The 9318-nt window shown below is 39.0% G+C and overlaps 1 protein-coding gene across 1 annotated transcript in view; it reads right to left on the reverse strand.

The window, feature by feature from the left end:
* dpysl3 (dihydropyrimidinase like 3) overlaps positions 1–5950 on the reverse strand; it is a 30427-nt gene extending 24477 nt beyond the window's left edge. Inside the window, exon 1 of the mRNA XM_044140343.1 lies at positions 5750–5950. Within this exon, the coding sequence (XP_043996278.1) occupies positions 5750–5788 (39 nt within the window). The 5' untranslated portion in view covers positions 5789–5950. The remainder of the gene's footprint in view (positions 1–5749) is intronic.
* Positions 5951–9318: the final 3368 nt, after the last annotated feature.

The following is a 9318-nucleotide window of genomic DNA, read 5'->3' on the forward strand; positions in this document are numbered from 1 at the left end:
GCAGCATTTCTGCTTGCCAGTCAGAAGCTCAAAGATCTGACCTTTTCTCATGGTGAAAACATTATAGTACCTTCTACCAGACTGTGTTAACAATAACCTTCCTCAGTGCGGAAGGAATGTCTGAATGAAGACATTAGCTGGTTCAGCATTGAAGAAACACAAAGTTGTAACAAACTGCTTCAAAAGTAGCTATTTGGTTTACATGCCGTGTCTGTGGTTTATTCAGACTGAGAGTGAAAGAGAAAAATGTTGAGCAGATAATAGGAAGGCAGAATGAAGAGCTCCCGTGCATCTGGAAATGTTGGCAGCCTTTTCAAAATCTCAGTAAAGGAAAAGATTCATATCCTTCAGAATATATTTGTTGTTTTACTTACTGTTTTAATTCTGACACTTTTAGTCACTGGTATCATGTAACCTTTGTACAGAAATTAAGTTACCGCTTATTGAAAAATCATCACAGCCATCAAATTATCTTTGTAATTGTAAAACCATTAAGACTCTCCCAATTTGACTTTTTTAACATTTTTTGAGAGGTCAATGCTCTTATCACCTAAAACATTGCAAACATAAAATCACAGTTAAGTCAAAATTGCAAGATTTTAAGCAGAAAAACTGTAGACTACAACTACCTTTTATTAAATAAAGACAAGTATTTTTTTTCTTTTGTTGCCAATAGGTTTGCTCCCGTCTGTTGTTCTCTTTTCAAGTATGTTAATGCTTGAAGTCTATGTTCAAACTCTTCTTCTGCCACCTCACACAAGTGCTGACAAGCTTATTTGTTCAATTTCTGGCAACAAAGTGGAGCAAGATTTGGCTGGAAAAACTTCTTGTCATTCAACTCCTAAAACAAACAAAGTTTCTAAAATAAAGCACCTCTCATAGCACAGGAAATTGTCATTTTCTGTTACACAAGCCAGCTGCGATCAAAAATAGACGGCAGGATGTTGTTCTTGTATCACGACGCTGATGCCCACTGACAGCGTTTTTCCACTTTCACCAGACTGGAGAGGAAAACGTTCATAAAACCTGGATGCAAATTACTAAATGGTCACTCTGCTGTGGTTAATTAGTGGGAGCTGTTCTGGAAAACCCAGAGGCCACAAAACAGGTCAAGGAGGGGGAGGGAGTTTTCTGAGAGGATATGCAAGAGGAGACCTCTATTAGCTGTGACAGAGAAAGAGAGAGAGAGAGAGAGAGAGAGAGGGAGGGACAGAGAGAGAGACCCCTGAGTGGGTGGAGGGAGCTGTGCCGAGGCAGGCAGGCTGGGACCAGTGGAAGAGGGAAGTCATCTTGAATATGCACCATGCCTCTGCTCCAGGCCTGTTGCCTAGCAATCAAAAATATTTACTTCTTACCCAAAACTGCACACCATTTTTTTACATTCTGGAAAAGCGAAAACAAGACGTTATCCGTCCAAGTTCATTATGTAGCCCTCCATCAGCCACGGTCAGGGAAAGATCGTGCTTGTCTGGAATGCTGATAGGACGGTGAAATGTGACCTTGTAATGAGAAGGAAAAAAATGATCTAAACCATGAAACTGAACTCAACGGGTTGGAAATGTGAGAATGGTTCTCTGGGCAGCATAAAAAGGGCCGGCATGCTTCTGCTATCGCAAGTGTACGTCTGTTGCCATGGTAACTTGCGCTGCATTTTCTGGGTGGCCGTGGGGTATTGCGTCTGCTCCATCAGCAGCAGCCTGCGCAGTGACAGCATGAGGTGATCTGGGGTTCTTCAGCAGGAGGAGCGGGTTGCAGCGGCCGCTCCAGTCGGCTGGTGATATGTACCAGCTAGAACAACACTGAGACTGCTGTGATTGGCAGTGAGAGGGAAGGAAGAGAGGGAAGGAAGAGCCACACCTAGAAATCTGACGGAGCTGCAGCAGCAGAGTCCTGACACATGAAAACAGCTGGAACAGAACGGAAAGAAGAGGAAATGAAGAGAGAAGGTCCAGGTGGACAGTTTGGGTTTCAGGCAACCCAAACAGGGTCACCGATCGCAGAACTGACAAAGAAAAAAAGTCTACAGTGAGAAGTGACAAAATATTAGACAGATGCTAGTCCATCATCTCTTCTAAGAAAGTATTTGGCCATTATTTGGCATTGTGGTACATTAAGAAGTGTGTTTGCCTTTTATCTGTTTTCCTCTTTGTGTGACAAATTTTAGTTACATACAAAAAAGCCCCACTATGAAACGTATTTCACAACAGAGCTTTTCTAATCCAAAATATGCAAAATGTGGTTTGGCATTGTCTCGCTGGATTGAGCAAGATCTTTTCTCCAAGTTACAGTCACGTCAGCTGTGATTTACATCGGATTGTAAGCTGCAAAGAACAAACAGTTTGATAAAAAAATATAAACTTTTGCCATGAAATGTGATCATTGTCAGTGTGACCAACATAGAAATCAAGTAGATAGTTAGTCTAAACATTTTGTCTGTTGGTAGTTAGGCAGTACAAGGCTGTAAAAATGTTCTAGTATCACTAATGCTTTATTGGCTGTACATGTTGTTTAGGTTTCTGGTGTTTTTGGTTGTGACCTCCAGAGGAGGAGAAGGTCATGTCTTCCTCAAGCCTTTTCATGCATTGTTCATTTCTTTTTGTGTAATAAAAGAAGGGGATTGTCGCGGTACTTTCTGCACAGACCATGGTCGTGCTGACCTGACCTTTCATTCCAACTTGTGATTAAAATATTTTTTCTATAATCTACACATCAAGTTCTACAGTAAGGTTGTGTGGTTATTTGACTGCAATAAAAATCAGCCACAAGCTAAAGGCTGCTTAAGCTTGGTTTAGTTCAATCAGAGGTTATTATTTATCCCCGTTAAATTCAGAACATAATCAAAATTTACACAAATAAAGCAATAGAAAACGTCTCATAAAACAGTATAGAACTACTTTAACTCCATTCAACGTCTTTTTCTCTTTATCCTTGCAGGTTGCTGTGCCTATCTCCAGTGGCCAGTGGGTAAAAAGCAAGGTAAACCTGTTTAAATTATACATAAGTATGCTGTTTATCATTATCTCCATGCTTTATGAACATTTTTGGCTAACACTTTATGCCAAAAGTATTCATACAGAAGTTTGTAGATTCTCTCAAAGAACTCCAGCTTCATTCACAAAGCGTGTGGATCGTCTGTGCTGTGTGTCTCAGTGATGTCTGGAGAGAGACTGGAAAGCTGTCCAGGTGAACTTTGGACTGCTGCAGACAGGCAGCGAGCCAAGGCCAGCCTCAAACAAACTTCTTGGTTGAATTGTAGAATTTTGAACTCTGTAGAAATAAATGTGAGCATTACTTTAAGTCCAGTTCTTTTCTGTGTCTCAGACATGGCCGTGTTTTCATTGTGACTCTGTCTCTGATATGTTCTGTCAGCATCCCATCAGGTCTGACATGAGCAACTGTGCACTGAGGTGTTGCGTCTGTGAGACTGCAGCAGTAGGAAGGAGTCATTATTGCAACGCTGCTACTAGGGGCACCGGTGGAAGTTTTCTGGCTGATCACTGGTCTTTAAAAAGCCTGACCTGCTGATTCCAATTTTGGCTGCTACCGATTTTCTTTCTGAAATGTTGCTAAATAGAGCAAGAAAGTCGCTGAGTTGGTGACAGTGGAGTGAATATTGTTAACATGCAGACCTGACCTGGTGGGCCGGTCTATCAGTCAAACCTCCTTCACAGCAGAGCAGAAGAGGACAGAGGTTGACTTTTAGACCTTCCACAAGGTAGACTACATCAGTGGATTAGATCGGCAGATCACTGATCTCCAAAAATGTAAGAAATTGGGCCAATTTATCAGTTGATCAATTTATCGATTGGTCGATTTATCAGTGCAAATCTTCCTGTCACATTTCTTTGTCTCTGGTGATATCAATACATTATTTTTTTAAGTTCAGAGATATTGACAATATTTGAGATTAAATTGCACATTCTTTAAAAGCACTAATAAAAATTTACAAATATTTAAATAACTCATCAGATTATCAATTTACATCTTAATTATTTCCTGCTAGATAAACGGAAATACTGCCATTTTCCAAACATTCACGTTATTATCAAAATGTTACAAAAAAAATATGAAGTTATTCTACTGAGATCAAATCAAATTGAGAAAACTTTGTATTTCAGCATTTTCATCTTCTCTGGTTTAAAATCTAAACTAGTAAAATTGGCTACACCCTGAACAGAAGCTCTCTAAGACAGATAAAAAATAAAATGTTTACTGAACCTAATATTGTCTCATGTTGTGAGCAGGATGTATCGTCACACTCCAACTTTCCAATGTAACATTTTTTCTTCACTCCAAACTGAGAGAGTAAAAACATTTTGTCAGGATGAGTTATTCTGTTTCCTGCATTATTCTGCAGCATCTTTGTATGCCTGCATGTCTGCGTTTTGATACGATGAGTAGAGACCATTTTAAAGAAAGCCACTCGGATGCCAGCAGGAGGAACTATAAATCATACCAGTGCTTATTTTTGCACATAAAAGTGAAACACTCTACCTGAAGCATTAAAAGGTTTGTGACAGACCATGAATCTAGATCTGATTGATACGTTCTGCACACGGAGCACGCATGTGGTGTAAAATCAGCTGAGAAGCTCAGACAAAGGCAGAGCAAACACACCCCTGACTGCAGCCTGAGCTGCAACAATGAAAACTGGAAGGCAGACATTTCGGACACGCACACACATGCATACACGCACACACACATGAACATAAAGACGGGAGGCAGTGGGAGAGGCTGCTTTGCTGCTGCTACACCCCACCAGCACCCAGCTGCCTTGCTGAGCAACGCCAGCCTTCCCCTGAATTCAACCCCCACCCCATCCGCCGTGACAGGAGCCTGAATCCTTCTCCTCTTCGGGGACGCAGAAAAACAAGGGCCACACCACAAGGCCGGCTAATCACAGCTCATCACAAATGGGCGTGCATGCACCCCTCCTCCTCTTCTGCCCTCTCACTTTCTCTGCAGCACCAGCCTGCAGCACAAACCCTGTCTGTGTCAGCGTTCAGAAAGGGAGGTGGGCAGGCGGGTGGGGTTATTTCATCTTTAAGTAGGTCTTTCAAAATAAAGAGCACAGGACATACAAACTCACCTTTGTCCATGCATTTTTCATAAACATATGGTAAACTGGATTAAATTGGGAAATAAGCCCGGCATTCGGGATCAATATCCTCCCACACAGGAATCAATAAATGTAAACCAGAAAAATCTCCATCAGGGATGAGCACATTATGGTGAAAATGATTAAAATGGAATGAAGATCATTTCAATTTAATCTTTACAAAACAATTTATATAAAATTATAACATTTAAAATAACAATATCAACCACGTTAAAGGATTAGCATAATGCAGAGGTAAGAAAGTCTCTTTTTTTATTAACTATTGTCTAAAACCATAAACATCAAAAGAAGTCTCCCGCACAAAGAAAAGATAAATCAGTGCATTTCACTGGCCAGCCGCTTCAGCACAAGCCATGTTTCCCTTCAACAAAGAAGATGCAGGACACCTTTAAGAAAACGCCTTATCTCCCTCCGCCTGCCTGTCACTATGGCAGCCAGTCATTTAACTGTGCACATAACCTAATTCTTATTTTTCCTCCAGTTGCTTCCTGCACTCACATCAGGCCGAAGCTGTTCGAGTTTTAATAAAATTTAACGCAATGATTTGCAGCGGCGCGCATCAAAGTTCTTGCACCCATTGAAGCAGAAATAACTCTTGACTCATTTATTTATTTATTTATTTTTACTCACTGTGATCTTTGGGATGTTCTTTTTGCCTTGATAAGACATGTTCTGTCCGAGTCCACCTTTTTGTCAAACAAAAACGAGCCTAACTAAACGGTATTTCCCCTCTGTGCGGATGCTGCTGCAGCCCTTTCGCCCGGATGGGAGCTTGGAGGAATGGTCGCCCTTCTTGACAGTGCACTGTTCAGTCAGTGCCTTAGCAGAGCGCTATAGGAGCGTCTGTACCCCGGCTAACACCGGCCCCTCCCTCTGGAGACTCAGCTACAGAGACGGCAATGTCGCAATCTTTCCGCCTGAGGGCGCGCTACAGGCACTTATTTGACATGAAGTTCATAAAACGTCAAATTCTCAGGGTTGAAGAGCTTTTGCATGTTTTTCCTAACAAAGTACAACCAGTAATCTACCTAAGCTTATTATTGTCATCTTTATCTTAATAAAACTGCTTTTAAAAATCCTACAGATGAGTTTAGATAAAAGATCTACACTAAAGTGCATCAATCTCCACTTATTATTAAGTAATGTGACGTGGCAGCTGTCTCAGAGTCTGGTACACACCCTCACACATGCTCCCCTCCCTTTCTGCATGTTCCCACCCAGTCCTCTGTCTCTATTGTTTGAACATTCACTCACCATTCCTCTCCTCAGCACTAATGCAGCTATAATGAGGTTCTGATGTTCATATGAGAACAGGTACTTAAAAGGAAAGAAAGTTTCAGAACACTAAATATGTCGTCCAAAACCTCCCAGCTTTCACATGTGACACAAACATAAACTGGTTTGCAAAACAAGTTATTTTTTAATATTTTTCATATTTTATCAAATTAGATGTCTAATGAAAATAAGTGAACATCAGTTTTATGAACTAAACAGCAGGTTAGGAGTACCTCAGTAAATCCTAAATCAAGGCGATTTAGGATTTACCTAAATCAAGACGAATGCAACCAATTGACTTAAAAAGTTCCCTAACTACTAAATAGAGCAAATGGAGCATCATGAGGACAAAACACAGAAAACAGCTCAGGGATAACAATATGGAGAAACTTAAAGCAGCAATTGGATTAACAACCTGCATCCCAACCTTTGGAGATCTAAATAAGCCCCGTTTGAGCCGTCATCAAAAATATAAAGAGCGTGGCAGAACTGCAAGCCATAAAAAAAAGCAAAACACAAACACATTAAGCTGGTAAAGAGAGCATAATTCAGAAAAGTAGCTTAGAGGGTCACGGTAACTCTTGAGAATCTGTTGACACTACAAACACAAATCTGGCCTTTAAAGAACAAAAAGTTTTAGAAGAAAGTTTTAAAAATTCTGTTTGGCTTTTTTCCATAAGCCATGATGTTGATGCAGCAAACTGTGGAAAAATCTGCTCTGCTCAGACAAGACCGAAATTAAACACTTAATAAGGAAAGTGCTATATATGCATCACACTGCAGGTAAACTTTCAGCAGGAGGGACATGGGATCTCTGGAGGGAGCTAAACACAGGACAATCCTACAAAAATAAACCTGCTGTTCAATACTTTAGTCTAATATATAAATAATATTAGTCTCTAAAGTTGGCAGAGGCATAGAGAACCAGATTAGTGGTGTTTTACATAAGAGCTCAACAAAATACATTGCATTCTATGTTTCTAATGCAACAAAATCACAAAACATTAAAGATATGAACACTTTCTTTGAAGCACTTTAAAACTAAATTCACTAAGTATTTATTGTTACTCCTAAAAGCAAATAGTCACTGATTACCTTCCTCCTCATTTGGATCCAGGAAAACACTTCACCTGATGCTGACACTCTGATGGCAGCAAGGCCGGAAAGGCACTGCATCAGCATCCATACACCCTGGAGAATGCATTAGCCATGCGCTGTTCTGTTCGCAGGCCAGCTACCTCTGCAGACCACATGAAGCAGCTGACACCCACTGACAGACAGGAGGCAGGCAGGCAGATCGAGGATGCAGGAAAAAAGTCTGGGCTTGCTGAGTCTCCTCCAACAAAGTTCCAGTCATTTCTTTCTGTTTCATGATCCACATGAAACAACAAACATCCACTTTTAAACCAAACAACATACTAAACAGCTTTATTCATTTTTACAGTGAGACTTACAATGCCTCGTAAAAGTATTCATACAATGTTAATTTTCTAACATTTTGATTTTAAGTTGATTAATAAAACACATGATACAGCAAGAAAAAACCATTTGAGTCTGGATTACATATATTTTGACTGTCATAACTAATGTTAAGTAAATGTTTTAGGGTTATTTTCAATAACAGGTTAGGCATTAAGAAAATATATTTTTAAATACATTTTTAAATAAATGTATAACTATTGTTATTACTCGCCAACTGTTAGAAACAATGTAGCACCTGCAGAGTCGGATCCTGACCCAGTTTGAAAACTGCAGTCCTGTTTGGTTAAAATATCTCAAAATAAATCACTTTTACCAACATTTTAAGTGTTAACGTCTGCTGAATCATCTGGTCCTTTATGAACTGCAGTTCATCTTTAGGCCATCAGGTGTTAAACATTCTTCTTTATGATTATGTTCATGTATGCTGTGATTCAACACTAAAATGAACTGTGAAGATTGGCAAAGATTAGTTTTAATGTTATGGTTGATATATAGCATGAAAGAAAAAGGTGCAGATTTATGACGTAAAAAATTAATTTAATCTCATGGAAACAAGAATTAAAAACTGTCCGACCAAAATCCATGGTTACAAAAACTTTTCTCCTCAGACATTTTGTTTGTCATCAGTCACATTCTTAGGAATAACTTCATTTGAGGTCTTGCAGTTTTAATTATTGCAGCTAATGTTGTGATAAATTGTTGGAGACCAACAAGAGAGACAAAATGAATGTCACAACATAAAATCAACTAAAATGGTTTGTTCCTTATGCTTATAAAATATCAGGATGTAGTCAAACTATTAAATGCTCAAAGAAAAATTTCTACCTTCAGAAAATAAAGTTTTGTAGAAGAAAATACTCTTAACAGAGTTCAAATCTAATATATGCAAGTTTTTTAACCGAATCTGGACACAAGTAGATAGTATCAACTGACCACTGACCCAATACAAATGGAAGCAAGATACCAACAAACGATGAAAACTGGAGGGTGGAATACATCAGATACAAAAAAATGATTTTGAGAATTTTATTTTGTAAATGCAAAACATCATATCTATTGGAAATAATATAATTTAAGCCTTAGATTATTGACAAAAATGGCTACAAACAACCAAAAGACTGGACAACCAAATACATGAAACTAAAATAAATATTGAACGGCTTTGAAAACATAAAACATGTTTTAAAAAAAGATAAAACTAACTTTGCCAGTGGAATAAATAAATATGATTAAACTAATTTCTGACAATTATTAGCTGCTTACACTAGATTGTAAATGTACTTTTAAGCGTTCACCTTCATGACTCTCCATTAGAAATGAAAACCTTCAGTTGAACTGAAGTGGCTTGATTAGCCGTGTACTCTGTGATCCAACAGTGGGCACAGATCTAAATTCTTTCAATCATCAAACTAAAATCTGCTTTAACTAGAACAGTCATACAG

The sequence above is a fragment of the Gambusia affinis genome, linkage group LG15, assembly GCF_019740435.1.
Source record: "Gambusia affinis linkage group LG15, SWU_Gaff_1.0, whole genome shotgun sequence".
NCBI classification, from domain to species: Eukaryota; Metazoa; Chordata; class Actinopteri; order Cyprinodontiformes; family Poeciliidae; genus Gambusia; species Gambusia affinis.